Consider the following 13,982-nt stretch of genomic DNA (forward strand, 5'->3'; position numbering starts at 1 on the left):
GAATAGTTAAATAAAACATGTTGGGATCATTTGACTGTTATGTTTGAATAATATTTGACTGAAATCAACTGTTGCAAGGAAGGTTGCTTCATGTTAGTGTGTTTTTGTTTTTCTCTAAATATGTCAACTTTGACGTATGCCTTGGGCAGATACAACATTGTGACATGAAACAAGTTTTTCTGCATTCATTTTGTGAAAGCAATCCAAATATCAGAAAATTGATGTCATGTTATTCAAGATCATGGGCTTTGTTTTTAGAATAAATAATTTACTTTATTGCTTCATGAGCAGGGGCTACACGGTGCAACCCGGTGCTGCCCGGGGTCGGGGGTGGGAGGGTGATCCCTCGATCATAATTTTGAACTTTCATGTCGATTGATGCAGCGGTTCAAGAGAAAGAAATTTTTAAAATACAGAAGCCCAAGTTACAGAAATTCTGATTGGCCTGTTGGTGTTCTCATCTCTGACTCCTTGGATCATAATACATGAAACCCAGATTCAAGTCCCTTCCATTCATCTGTGTTTGTCCTTTGTCTCTGAGTATCCCAGTAATTCCTATGAAAGTGGATTGATGTTTACAGATGTCTGCCCTGCCTGTGATATCCGAACAAATTCCTCGTTCAGCTTAAGAACAATGTAGAAATTGTTTTATTCCAAAAAGACAATCAAGTTCTTTATTTTTTAAAAAAAAATCTGTTCCTGATTTGTGAATGAATGATAGCTCAGAGGGAGCATACTCACCTTTGTGCTGTCTGGTCTGGGTTCCAGTTCTAGCCCAACTATAAACTCCCATCCTAGTAATTTGGAGTAAAGGTGTTCCACCAATGGATAAGACATTTTAGGGAGCACATTCATGTGGGTGTTCCTATCACTGGCATTCGCAGGTGGCTGTAAACATATAAACACAGTGCATTTTGAAGAGTTGGCCATGGTATGCAGCACCCTGGCTACACATACAGTATTTGTAATACCTGTCATGACACTGGATTGTACTCCATGAGAAGCAAAACTGCACTGGTTGAAACTATTCTCTCCTGTCGGTAGGTATTGCAAAATGCGTGATAACTATGTCTGTCTACGCCTCTTTAATTCAATCCAAACGCCCTGTTTGATGTCAAACCGGCCTTCCGAGCTTCAGGCTTGACATGCTTATTCATCACATGATTACTTCTCTCGCTACACATTACAAGGCAACGTTCACTGTGCCAAGTAGTACCTTTCTTTAGCACCTGCCGATACAGAGATACTTCTCATCTTTCAGGTCCCTTTCGCCTTCAGGATGAGGCCCAAGGGGCAAAGAGAGTCGAGACTCCATGGCTCCATGCAGAGATTCCTGCGGCTTCTCCTGATCCAGGTTTGAGGTTTTGAAAGGGTATATACGAGTGCTTTGAGACAAAGAAATGGGGATGATAAAATGATGTTTTTGTGGTTATTGAAAAGACTCCCACATGCATTCAGAGACAACAATAATTTTCCACAGGCAGATATTTCTTTAATTTATGTGAGATAGATTTCCTACCATTGTATAAGAGGGATTTTGGAAGGGAGATGCGTCGTGAGTTAGTCTGTTCAAGTTCTCTTTATAATCCCTCGGTCTGTCAAATCCATCTTTTGACCCTTCTTTAACTCCAGCTACCCATTCTTCGCCGACCCTGCTCTTTGCCTTTTAAATCTCCCACTCCTTTTCCATTCCACATCTGAAACCATCCCCCAACCACGCACATCACGAATTACCCCGATTACTTCAAAACAATGGACCAGAATTAACTGTTGACTTGTACAAAATAATCTTAATCTTGCGTAAATCAGTGAATCACCATCTATACCAATAAATGTCTGTGTGTGTGTGTGCCCTCCATAACTCCACAACCATAAAACCTTGCAGCCTGAAACTTTGTGTGCATTCTCAGGGAACGCCAAGGAAGTGCAAGAGTGAAAATTGGGTGTTTGGGTTAATTTAAACACCCCTTTTGAAGATAATTAACGGCCTTATTTAATTATGTCCTTTATCATGCACATCCTCAGACACATCACTCTCCCTCGCTGTGGTCTTAATTCATTGCTTTTTTTTGGCCTCCTCAACAATGCTTTGACTTGGAACAGGGCGCAACGATTTCTGAATGATAAAGTTCACTTAGAGGTGTGCACACTCACTCTAAGCTTTCTCGCTCGGGTTCAAATCCTGACCCAGCTATAAAATGTCATCCTGGTGTTTCACAGGCAGAGTGATTCACCAATGTGTAGGCCGGTAAACTGGATGTCACATCTGCCAGAATCCACCCCCTCTCCACTCCTCTTCACTCTCCCCTCCCCAGTCTCTCCCTCCCTTTTCTCTCCTCTCTCCCTCTCTCTCTCAACTCCCCTCTCCTTCTCTCATTCCTCTCACTCTCTCACCCTCTCCTTCTCTCACCACTCTCTCACCCTCTCCCTCTCTCACCACTCTCCCTCTCACACCCCTCTCCCTCCTCTCTTACCCTCTCCCTCTCTCTCTCACACCCCCCCCTCTCTCTCTCTCTCTCTCTCTCTCACACCCCTCTCCCTCTCTCTCCCACCCCTCTCCCTCTCTCTCCCACTCCTCCCTCTGTCTCCTTCGCACCCCTTTCCCACTCTCTCTCTCCCACCCTCTCACTCTCTCCCTCTCTCACCCTCTCCCTCTCTCTCCCACCTCTCTCCCCCTCTCTCTCCCAACCCTCCCTCTGTCTCCTTCCCACCCCTTTCCCAATCTCTCTCCCACCCTCTCTCCCTCTGCTCCTCCACCCCTCGCCCTCTGTTAAGGGGACTGTTAGGGACTGATGGTTTAGTTTTGAATTTTCCAGGAAGATAGCATTGGTTTTCAATGCTCCCACCCGGTTTTATATGGAACCCAGTTGTTAAAAAGAAAATGTTGCTGTTTGGGCACGTTTTACCGCCTTCCCTTCCCCTCCCCTCACACCACCTTCCCTTTCCTTCACACAGCCTTCCCTTCCCCTAACGCTTCCTCCTCCCTCCCAACATTATCCCCCCCTCCTCGCGCTGCCTTCCCATCACCTCATGCTTCCTCTCCATATCCTCACGCTGCCTCTCCCCACTCCCTTGTGCTGCCTTCCCCTCTCTTCACTCTGCCTTTCCTTCCCTTCACACTGCCTCCTCCCCTCACGTTGCCTCTCCCTCTCATGCTGCTCCCCCTCACGCTGACTCCCTCCCTCACGCTGCATCCCCTCATTCATGCTACATCCCCACCCCTCATGCTGCCTCCCCCCTCGCATTGCCCCCCTCATGCTGCCTCCTCCTTCCTCACGCTGCCTTCCCCACCGCCCTCCCCTCACGCTCCCTTCTCCTCCCCTTAATATTCTCATCGAGTTGTATTAGCTAGTAGAAAATAAATACTCGTTCTTTTCATTTCCTGCAAAACCTCCCATTTTGACCCAATGGAGTATCATTAGGCATTAGCCCTTGTGAAAAGTGGTCTCTTGCTCTTTTCATTCCTTGCAAATCAACACACGAGAGCTGCAGGATTGTTGGCACTGCAGCTGTTCACTGGAGCTGACGTCATCATGGAACCCAGTGGTTAAAAAGAGAATGTTGCTGTTTGGGAACGTTTTATCACCCTTTCCTTCCCCTCCCCTCATGCCACCAGATAGTTTTGTGAGAGCAGATAGTTTTAACCTCCGTAGATGGTGGATGCAGTTGGTTGTGAAAGGCAGGAGGTTTTAACATCCATCGAGGGTGGACGTCCACGAAGAGTTGATGAAGTTGTTTTGAAAATCCAGATTGGTTTTGACCTCCGAAGAGAGTGAATGTGGAAATGTCTGAAGTTTGTGATGTTTGAGAACTTGAGTGAATTAAGTCAGTGGAAAAAGTCTGGAACTCTTCTCAATCAAGGGATTCCGGGGAGTATTTCCACAGAGATCGGCATGTGCTCTTATGAACCAAGCATCTGATCCATCACGCGTCTCAATCTGCCGAATGTTTGATAGTCTACTCATCCCGTCTGCCAGGAGGTTTAGTCTCCAATTCCCCACAGCTCTCCTGCCAGGAGTGCTCTCGACTCATCTAATGTTCTGGGACATCTCAACTCGTCTTATTTGCCAGGAGTGGTCTCTACTCTGCTCTCGACTCATTTCAAGTGCTGTGATTTTTAATTAATCTTGCTCTCGTCCATCATACTCTCCTCACCACGAGTCCTTTTGCCAAGCCTGTGCTCACGTTTTCTTATTTGGACCGCCAGAGCCACCAAGGGGAAGGTTGCATGCTGTGTGAGTCTGCACATGGTACAAACTTGCACGCTATGCAGGTCTGCATGCAGTACGAGCTTACACAAATCTGTGTAAGGTGAGGCAGGAGCCGTATCCATGCTCTGCTCTGCACTATATCTACTCGCTCTCTTCTTCCTCTCTACATTTCCCCGGAACGATTGATGGCCATGTCATGTGTCTCACATATAATAATAATGTTTGAGTGGGCGCCTTAAGCATTAAGAATAATTACTGTTTCTCTCCATCCATTGTGAATGCATGCTCATGATTGCAATCATAAATACCTGCCCTTGATGACTGAATAAACCTGTTGTGCTTGTTGAATAAATGCATTGGTTGAACTGTTAAACGCTTCCGGCTTTGCTGGCTTTTGTCCTTTCCTCCATTGCTCCGACATAGTGTATAAGTTTAGGTAGATGAGAATTTTAGTCCCACTGATTGGCTCCGTGATTAGTCGACAGCCATCCAAGATTTGCTCGGCCGTGCATAATAAATATACTGATGACTGTTGAGGGCTTGACCCATAATTAGGGTTGCTGTGCCAAGGGTAAGGTAACGGGTATCCAAGGAGTGAAAACCCTGCTCGGCTCGGCAGTTCTAATCGGCAGCCATGGTTGCCGAGCAACCCATCAGACTGCAGAATTATCTGTGGCCGGCGGCCTCAGGACCGGAGGTCGGGTAAAGGTCTGAAGAGCTCCCTCGTGATAACCCCATACCCCGGATCAATGACAATATTGATGTTTTAATTGATGATAACTAGCATGGTTCAGCTCACTGTGGTTGCCTCTCCACACGTCGTTGCAGAGATTGATGTCACAGATTTGCTGTGTTGGCATGATTTACACCAATCATAATACAAACATTTATTTTCTACACGTATATTTGGAATATTGCTGATATTGAATTTATTTGAAATTTCGTTTGTGATATCAGAAGGTCCAAGTGGTCGAGGTGGTCAAGGGTTTAAGCTGCCTAATCTGTCTAAAGGGTGTAAGGGCTCGAAATGTTGTTAAGGTCTATGGGGTCTGAAGGGTCTTGAGGGTCTTTTGGGTCTTCAGGGTCTTGTGGTTCTTTGGGGTCTTTTTAGTATTCGGGGTCTTCAGGGTCTTTTGGGGTTTTTGGTGACTTTAGGGTTTTTTGGTCTTCAGGGTTTTTGGGGTCTTTTGGGATTTTCAGCATCTTGGGGTCTTTGGCATCTTGGGGGTCTCTGAGGTCTTGGAGGTCTTTGGGGTCTTTGGTGTTGTTGGGGTCTTGGATGTCATGGGGTCATTGAGGTCTTGAGGTCATGTGGGTCATCAGTCTTGGGGGTCATGTGGGTCGTCGGGGTCTTGGGGGTTGTTGGGGTCTTGGGTGTCGTCGGGGACTTGGGGGTTGTCGGGGTCTTGGAAGTCGTGGAGGTCATCGGGGGTCACTGGGGTCTTGGGCCTCTTTGGCTTATTGGGAGTCGGGGGGGGGTCTTCATTGTCTTGGGGTCGTCAGGGTCTTGGGGGTCGGCGGGGTCATGGGGGTCGTTGGCGATTATCTGGGCCTTGGGCATCTTTGGTGTATTGGGCGTCTTGGGCTTTTTTTTTTTTTGGAAACCTTGTCGAGGCTAAATATGAGAGCTAACACACAGCACACAGCAAGGGGGGAATGAGACGAGAGGGGTGGGAGTGGGAAAGACAAAACAGTGGGGAACAGAGACATTTAATTAGGAGATCTGTGGAAGGGAGAGGGATGGGGTGGGGAACATGGGGTATACAAGATGGACATTACAGGGACTTTCAGGAAGTAAAGCAGGGAATTTGAAGGAGGTGGGTTTGGGGTGGATTATTGGGGGTAGAGAAGATCGAGGATTTGGATGGGGGACGATAAGAGGTAGTGGTGAACAGCTATTTTGAAGGCTTGGAGCAAAGAATGGGATTGAATAGAGTGATGGAGTTTATTCCAAAGGCGGGAAAAAGATGAATGAAAGAGTGAAGGCGAGCAGTGATTCGTGATTTTGTTAGTTTTACCAGAAGGGGGTTGTTGGCGGACCTTGAGCGCCCTGTGGAAATATGGTGGGGACAAATCACAGAGAGAGCGGGGGGGGGGGGGTGATACCAGAGAGGAGACAGTGAAGACAGAAAGACCACCAACCTGCCTGCGGTGAGATAGTGAGAGGTCCAAAGACTCAGCCTCATCGTAGGAGATGCCAATGATCCAAAATGCCTTGGTTTCCACAGCGTGAAGCCGAGAAAGGTGGGAGGCAGGAGCACGAGCCCAGAGAGGACAGCAGTATTCCATCAGGATCTGGACAAAAGCTTTGTGTGTGAGTGGAGATGGCCTTGGATACCATAGGAAGGGAGTTTGGTGAGCAGGGCAGGGTGCCAGACTGTCAAAAGCACATGATATGTCTCAGGATATGGCTCTGATTTCAGTTCTGGCATTGAGTACATCCATCCATTGTTGGGAGAGCAGAATCAGCATATCCATGGTAGAGTGACGTGGTCTGAAACCAAATTGATGATCGGAAATCAAGCCATTGGAGAAGAGGAAGGATTTAATGTCTGAAGCGATGATGGATTCCATAACCTTGTTGATGATTGGGAGAAGGCTGATTGGTCTGCAGTTGCAGGGATCTGTTTTTGCAGGGCGGTAATGTTTGCTGATTTCCACGCAGATGGCAGATGACCTTGAGCAAATGCGAGGGTGAATAGAACACGGAGAGGGTGAACAATAGCAGAGGAGCAGGTTTTTAGGACACGTGGGCTGATGCCGGCTGGACCGGTTGCAGTATCTGATTCGAGGCTTGACAGCAAACTCTCCACTTTGTGAGACGAAAAGGACAAAGAGTGCAGGGATAGTTGGGTGCGACTGGGTAAGGTGGGCAACGAAAGTGATGGGCTTTCGATACAAGATTTCGATGCAAACACCGAGTTTCGGCATTCAGCCTTTTCACGTGAGGTATCAGCAGTGCGGCCATTTGAGGGAAGGGAGGGGATGGAGGGGGAACATACACCAGAGACAGATTGGATGAGACACCACCAGAATTTGGAGGAGGGAGAGAGGTTTGAGAGTTCAGACTTGAGCTTAGAAAGATGTTGTTTCTGGCTCTCCTGAGGGTAGATACACACTTCTTCCAAGCTTTATGGAAGGAACTGAGATTACCCTCAGTTGGGTTTGCCTTCCATGAGGCAAAGGCAAGTTGTTTCAGGACAACTGCCTCACCACAAGCTTCAGTGAGCCAAGGGCAGGACGTAGGGTAGGACAACTGAAGACGAGAGGGGATAAATCTGTGCATGAGGGAGAGCAAGTTTCTTTGAAAGAATTCCCAGGATGAGTTAATGTTGGAGAAAGTAGCGATGGGAGACCAGTTTAGAAGTTTGATGGCTGCTTGGAGACCCTGCCAATCAGCTTGAGTGAAATGCCAGACTCGAGGGTGCTGAGGTGGTTCTCTGATAATAGCCAGAGAGGTGTCCACTTTGACATGCACGTGGTCAGAAGAACCGATTGGAGCGGAGGAAGAACAGCAGATATTTTCAGGGGAATTTGTCAAAATCAGATCGAGAAGAGATAGAGTACCATTGGTTGAGATCTGGGTCGGGAAATTGACCGATTGAGTCAGTCCCAATGAGTCGCAGAAAGCTTTTGCTGAAGTGCCATGGCAGGTGAAAGAGGTTGGCAGCCAATTGGCATGATGGCAATTGAAGTCACGATATATGAGGAAGAGAGAGTTTGGGTGAAAAGATAGAAGTTGGTCCATATTTTCGGATAGTGAGGTGTAAATGGAGTCATCACTGTTTGGTGGACAGTACAGTACACGTATAAACATGAGGTGGGCCGTGGGAGTGGAGGTGAAGCCTTAGCCAGAGGTATTCCTGGGGGTGTGGGGGAGTGAGGGCAGTACATGGAGAGTGAGGAATAGACTCTTTGATGAAGAGAGCAACTCCTCCACCAGGACGAGGCTCAGGTCTGTCATACCGGAAGAGGGAGTCACCAGGGAGAGATACTAGAGGGTCAGAGATGTCTTGAGGGAGGAAAGTTTCTGTTCGACAGATTTTGTCTGGTTTGTCAGTGGCAACCTGTATGGAAAGATCTGTAAGGTTTGAGCGAAGACCCTGGATATTTGAGGTCCACATTGTTAATGAAGAGGGAGGGAGGAGGCTTTCGGTGCAGGGGATGGGAGGTGAAGGGGAGGCTCGGACAAGGGAGGAGGGTGGGGGGAAGTAAGGAGAGTTGTTAAAGGAGTGTGGGGATTGCAGAATAGCGAGAGGAGGGGGCCGGATGAGGAGGAGAAAAGGCTGTGTCGTGCTGGGGGAGAGGGGCGCAAGAGAGAGGGCAGAAGGCAGTTGAGGATTTGAGGTGGTGGAGTGATGAGATGGATGTGAGAGGGTAGGGGTTAGGAAGAGGAGGCAGTTTTGTGGATGTGAGGGCGGGGCACCTTTGAGAAGGGTGAGTGAGGGGCTGAATGGTGGAAGAAGGGTGAGTGGGGAGAGTTCAGGGAAAAAGGTGAGGGGGGAGTTTTTGAGAAAGGTGAGAGGGAAGCTTGGAGGGAGACGAGTGTGATGGTTGGTGAGAGGGGTGAGAGGGGTGAGTGGGGTGACAGGGGTGAGAGGGGTGAGAGGGGTGAGAGGGGTGAGAGGGGTGAGAGGGGTGAGAGGGGTGAGTTGGCACTGAAGTTAGAAAAAAGGAATGGTTGATGGAAAGCGAACATTCATTGCAAACTGGGGTTTAAAAAATTTTTCGGTGGGAAATTAAATTAAAGATTAATTGATTAAAGACGTTTCTTGATGGATGCAATAAAGGCGAATTAAGAGAATGGAGAGAAGAAACGCTGAAACAGTTGGATTTTTTTTCGACAAAGTATGAAGGAGAGGTCGAATTGAGAGCAGTCTGTTTAAATAGAAAAAATAGTAGTGAATTATGATATAGTCATGAGAACCATACGTGTGAAAGAGGAAGATGAAACTTGAAAGAGATCGTTTTTGTTATTAGTATTATTATTATTATTATTATTATTATTATTATTATTATTATTTTGAGAGTTGTTATCAGATTAGATAATTGAAAGGTTGTCGAAAAAAAATCGTGAGGTGAATGGTGAATTTGGAGACGCAGAGGCTGGAAACAGATCACGTGGTTGCAGGAGAAGCTCGTGGTTACGGGAGGTGTATAATCAAAGGTGAATTTATTTATTTATTTTAAATAAGGATTACGTAACATTCGGAAAAGGGAAGGTTGAAGTAAAATCGTGGAGATGTTGGGTGAGTTTGGAACTGTAAACGCAGAGTGAAGCTGATGGATCGATGAAAGGTGTCAGGAAGAGTTGAGAAGCACGTGGTTATAGGAGGTGTATAGATGGAAAGGATGCAAGGAAGATTATTATTTTTTGATGTATTTTTGAAGAATAGGTAAGATTCGGGAATGGAAGGTTGAAGGAAGAAATCGTGAAGGTAATGGCGAGAGTAGGTCAGCTCAAGTGGAATGAAGATGGTGTGCCGCAGGAAGAAGAAGAAGAAAGATCAAGACTCATGGGTCTGCAGCGAGAAAGGTAGTTTTTTTATTTATTTTTCTTTTGAATTTAAGACAAGAAACAGAGTGTTTCGTTGGGAAATTGGGGAAATAGTAATTGAAGGAAAAACGGAGAGAATTCAAATAAAAACGATCGTACACTGGGAGGGGAAGGATAGGTCGGCCTCACGGAACTCGGTAAGACAAGGTCGACGAAAACTCACGAAGTTGCACGATTTTTGAAACAAAACCGAACTTGGAACACAAGTCACATGGAGGTGAAAATAAACAGTTAAAACGGGCCAGATAACGACCGGAAACTTAGCTTTGAGAAAGTCGGCAGAGACCCCTGAGAGAACCTGCCATTTCTGCAAAGCCAGAACTGGAAGCTTGAGGGGGTCGTCGGGTTTTGGTGGTCGTGGAGGTATTGGGAGTTATCGGGGGTCTTGGGCGTCTTCCGGGTCTTCGGGGTAATGGGGGTCGTCAGGATCTTGGTGGTCTTGCGTATCTTATCTTGTGCTTCTTGGGGTCTTGGAGGTCTTGGAGATCTTGAGGGTCTTGGGGGTCATTGGGGTCTTGGCTTCTTGGAGGTCTTTGGGGTTGTCGGGTTCTTGGGTGCTTTGGGCATCTTAGGATTTTTGGGGTCTTGGGGGGGGGGTCTTTAGGGTTGAAGGGGTCTCAGCAGTCTAAAGGGTCGAAAGGTACATTCCAATAGCACGTAAATAATGGACATATAGTCACATGGCTGGATAGGCGGACGGAGGAAGGGGCAGAAGAAGGATGGACGGGCGCACGCTGAGACCGAGCTATGTGTGTATATATATATATATATGTGTGTGTATATATATATATATATATATATATATATATATATATATATATATATATATATATATATATATATATATATATATATATATATATATATATATATATATATATATATACGAGCGATACCCGTGCACATGCACGGGATAGCAGTACAACATAGCTGGTAGCAGACGACAAACCGTACATGGGGAATGACAAAAATACGCATTGTGCAAAATGCAAGTGGTACTATGGAACGCCAAGACTTCCCAAACATTGTCGGCATGTCCGCGAAGTGCCACAGCAATTTCATAGGGATCGTGTGACGGCGAGCCGAGTTTTTAGTGTGCAAGCTTGGTATTATAATAGAGGTGTGTGTGTGTGTGTGTGTGTGTGTGTGTGTGTGTGTGTGGGTGTGTGTGTGTGTGTGTGTGGGTGTGTGTGTGTGTGTGTGTGTGTGTGTGTGTGTGTGTGTGTGTGTGTGTATATATATATATATATATATATATATATATTTACGAATCTGGAAGCCTTGTGCACACAGACGTTCATGTCCCCATCACTCAGTTATTTCGATAAGTAAATGTGGATAGATAGCTCCCTTTCCCTTGTTTAATGAGTAATTAAATGTTCATGTGCTGCGGAGTTACTTCGATATTCATTGTTTTCTTTTATTATTACATCCATAAATCTTCTACAACAACACCAGCATCACCCTCACCTTCACCTCGCTCTGGTCGATGCCATGGCACCCGTGGTGGGCGGAGTTCAAAGAGGAGCCTCGTGGCGGCTCTCGCCCAACCAGGGAGATGAGAGCGAGTTCCTCGGCGGTCATCCAATGACCACAGCCCACACAGGATAATGTAACTCTGCCTGTGTGGAGGGCGGTCCGCCGGACGGCCATCACGCCCCCCCCCCTCCCACCCAGTCCAATCAACGGCCTTGTCGCCCGTTTTGGTCAATGACAGGGTGACGAGCGCATTTTGTACGTCAGAACCGTCCAGTGAGGGAGAGCGGGGAGGGAGGAGGGACCCCCCCCCCCTGGACAAGGGTGAATAAGGTTGTGGCGTGATCGGATGAAGAGGAGAGTTTTGGTTGTCGGGACGAGCGCTGAATGGAGCTCTCGACTCTGATCGCGTCTCGCTGGCGCCTGGTCTTCTGACCACATCTCGACGCTGGCCTGGTTCGCTCGTCTCAGCCAAACTGCACGAGGTGGGAAGGTCCATGTCCTTCTGTGTGTGTGTGTGTGTGTGTGTGTGTGTGTGTGTGTGTGTGTGTGTGTGTGTGTGTGTGTGTGTGTGTGTGTGTGTGTGTGTGTGTGTGTGTGTGTGTGTTTGTTATGTGTCTGGGGCCCTGTCAGTAAGTAGGAATTGCACAAGTGCTTTCGCTGTACATTATTTGCCTTGCTTTAGTCGGTTTAACTCTGCTCTTATGTGTTCCTTCCCCACCCATTGTAAATAAATATCCATGTGTTAAATGTATCAGCTCGTTTTTGTGGTTCTTTTATTGGTTTAACGCGGTGCATGTTGGGAAGGTCGTTGTTGTCGTAGTGGTGTGCATTTGGGACCGACAGAAGCTCGGTAACCATCCGCTCGGGTTACGCATGGGACGAGCACGGAAACGACGCGTCCCATTCGAGATCCTTCGAGAGTGTGAATACTCGGTAGTTCGCCACGTTTGCCTCTTGGTATTTTGAAGTTTGGCAAATAACCCTGTCCCATGTGGTTGATTTATTGAAGATTCACGGTCCTGTAAGGGACCCGTACCTTCCGTAGTTTTCCGAAAGGTACGATCTAGATTCCGGGTGTTCAGTAGAGTCGATCCTACTGCTCCACCTCGCGGTCGTGCTCGCAGCCGACGCCTGGCTCCACAACAATATGTGTATGTATATATGTATACTTAGTCTCACTCCGAAGGGGGATGCAAGATTATTGCAACGCACCTGTCTGTCTGTCTCTGTGTGTGAGAGTCCACGTCTATATATTTGCACTCTAAAAATGGTTTTCTCTGCAAGCGCTTCTCTGATCGATGCGAAACTTCAAACATAGGAGGAACTCCCCATGGATAATATTGTATTGCTAACTCTAATATCATAGGTCACCCTGGTATGACAGACATGTTAGATGAAAGGAAAAAAAATTGGACATAATTTCCCCTGAAACCACTCAATGAAAAAATTGAAACTTCACACATGTCGATAGCCAATGTGGTGTATACAGTGATAATGATTACATCGTCAGTGAAGTGGTATCCCATTCATAATTGGTTTAATTGAAATCCTCATGCAAAAAAATCTGAAACGTCATATATCTAATATATGATCCAATGTGGGTGAATAATTAAATTTATGATGTTCACGAGTCATAACCCATGCCAATAAACGATGTGACGTTTTTGGTGCATGGATTATATGGGTATATGGGCCATTATAAGCAGTGGGCCACAAGAATTGCACGTTCAGTAAACGATGGTATTTTTCTTCAGAACGAAGGCACACGGCGAGAAGATGCACTCTACGAGTGCCGTTCTAATTGTTTTCGTTTTCTTGCATCGGCATGAAGTGTTTTTGTTTGCCGATGAATTGAATATGTAAGGGAATGAAGAGAAGTAAAAAGGTGATGTTGTCCATCCTACTCCTATGTGAATGACTGATAAGTTTTCGGACTGATACAATAATCCAAAAAATGCCAACGTATTTTGCATTTTACAATGCATGTGATTATTGTTGAGAAGAAAAAGTAATTACTGACAAATTATATTTGCTGTTACGTTTGTGTGGGGGGTGGGGGGGGAGGGGTAGACATTACCTTAGACCAGATAGAAATGTATGGAATAGTATTATCTATACAGATGTGATTACGTAGGGAAACGTTAGCTGAATTATCGTCTTCTTTGAACATGCACCATACAGGAGATGGTGCGTGGTAATAATTAGTTAGAGATTAAGGTAAGAAATTGTACGTATAACCGACAGGATGGGACCTGGTGTCATTGGGGCTCTGCCAGGCAACGGGTGGGGAGGGGAGGGGCGGAGCTGTAGATGCCTCAAGGGGCGGTGTGTTGTCCAAACAGTGAGGGGAAGAGCCTGGTTCGCATGGGTTCCGTGCATCAGGGAGGATCGTGAGTTCTGAGAAGAGCCTGACTCGGAGGAGTTCGGCACATAGAAGAACCGTAAAACTCTGAGAGAGTGTCTCTGAGGAGAGGCTTTGGAGCAGATCATCCTGCCTGCCTACCTTCACCAAGTGCCTGTTTCATCTGCCTGCTGCCTGTCGTTGCCCTCACCACCTCCTCATTGCCTGCTTGTCCTGCTTGTCCGTGGTTGCCTCAGCAACACCACCCCCCCCCACCTCTTTCACATCCCCCACCACCAGAGATAAGCTACCCGGTTCTTGTTCCCTTTCACCGTCTGTGATTGAGTCTGGAGTGAGGAACGATAGGTTTTATTTCTCATTGTTTTAAATTATG

At 46.7% G+C, this 13,982-nt stretch overlaps 1 protein-coding gene across 50 annotated transcripts in view; it reads left to right on the forward strand.

Annotated features, from left to right (window-relative positions):
- Positions 1-1,145: 1,145 nt before the first annotated feature.
- Positions 1,146-13,982, forward strand: part of LOC147019121 (uncharacterized) — a 145,252-nt gene continuing 132,415 nt past the window's right edge. For 36 of the 50 annotated variants that reach the window (XM_085899950.1, XM_085899970.1, XM_085899945.1 and 33 more), the window contains exon 1: positions 1,151-1,354. In XM_085899950.1, the coding sequence (XP_085756076.1) occupies positions 1,280-1,354 (75 nt within the window). In that variant the 5' untranslated portion in view covers positions 1,151-1,279. Of the gene's footprint in view, positions 1,355-13,982 lie in introns of all 50 variants that reach the window. The other 14 variants (XM_085899983.1, XM_085899985.1, XM_085899986.1 and 11 more) reach the window with 6 other exon arrangements.

Source organism: Eptatretus burgeri, chromosome 10, assembly GCF_056783735.1.
Source record: "Eptatretus burgeri isolate ZD-2024b chromosome 10, Ebu_testis_v1, whole genome shotgun sequence".
Lineage (NCBI taxonomy): Eukaryota > Metazoa > Chordata > Myxini > Myxiniformes > Myxinidae > Eptatretus > Eptatretus burgeri.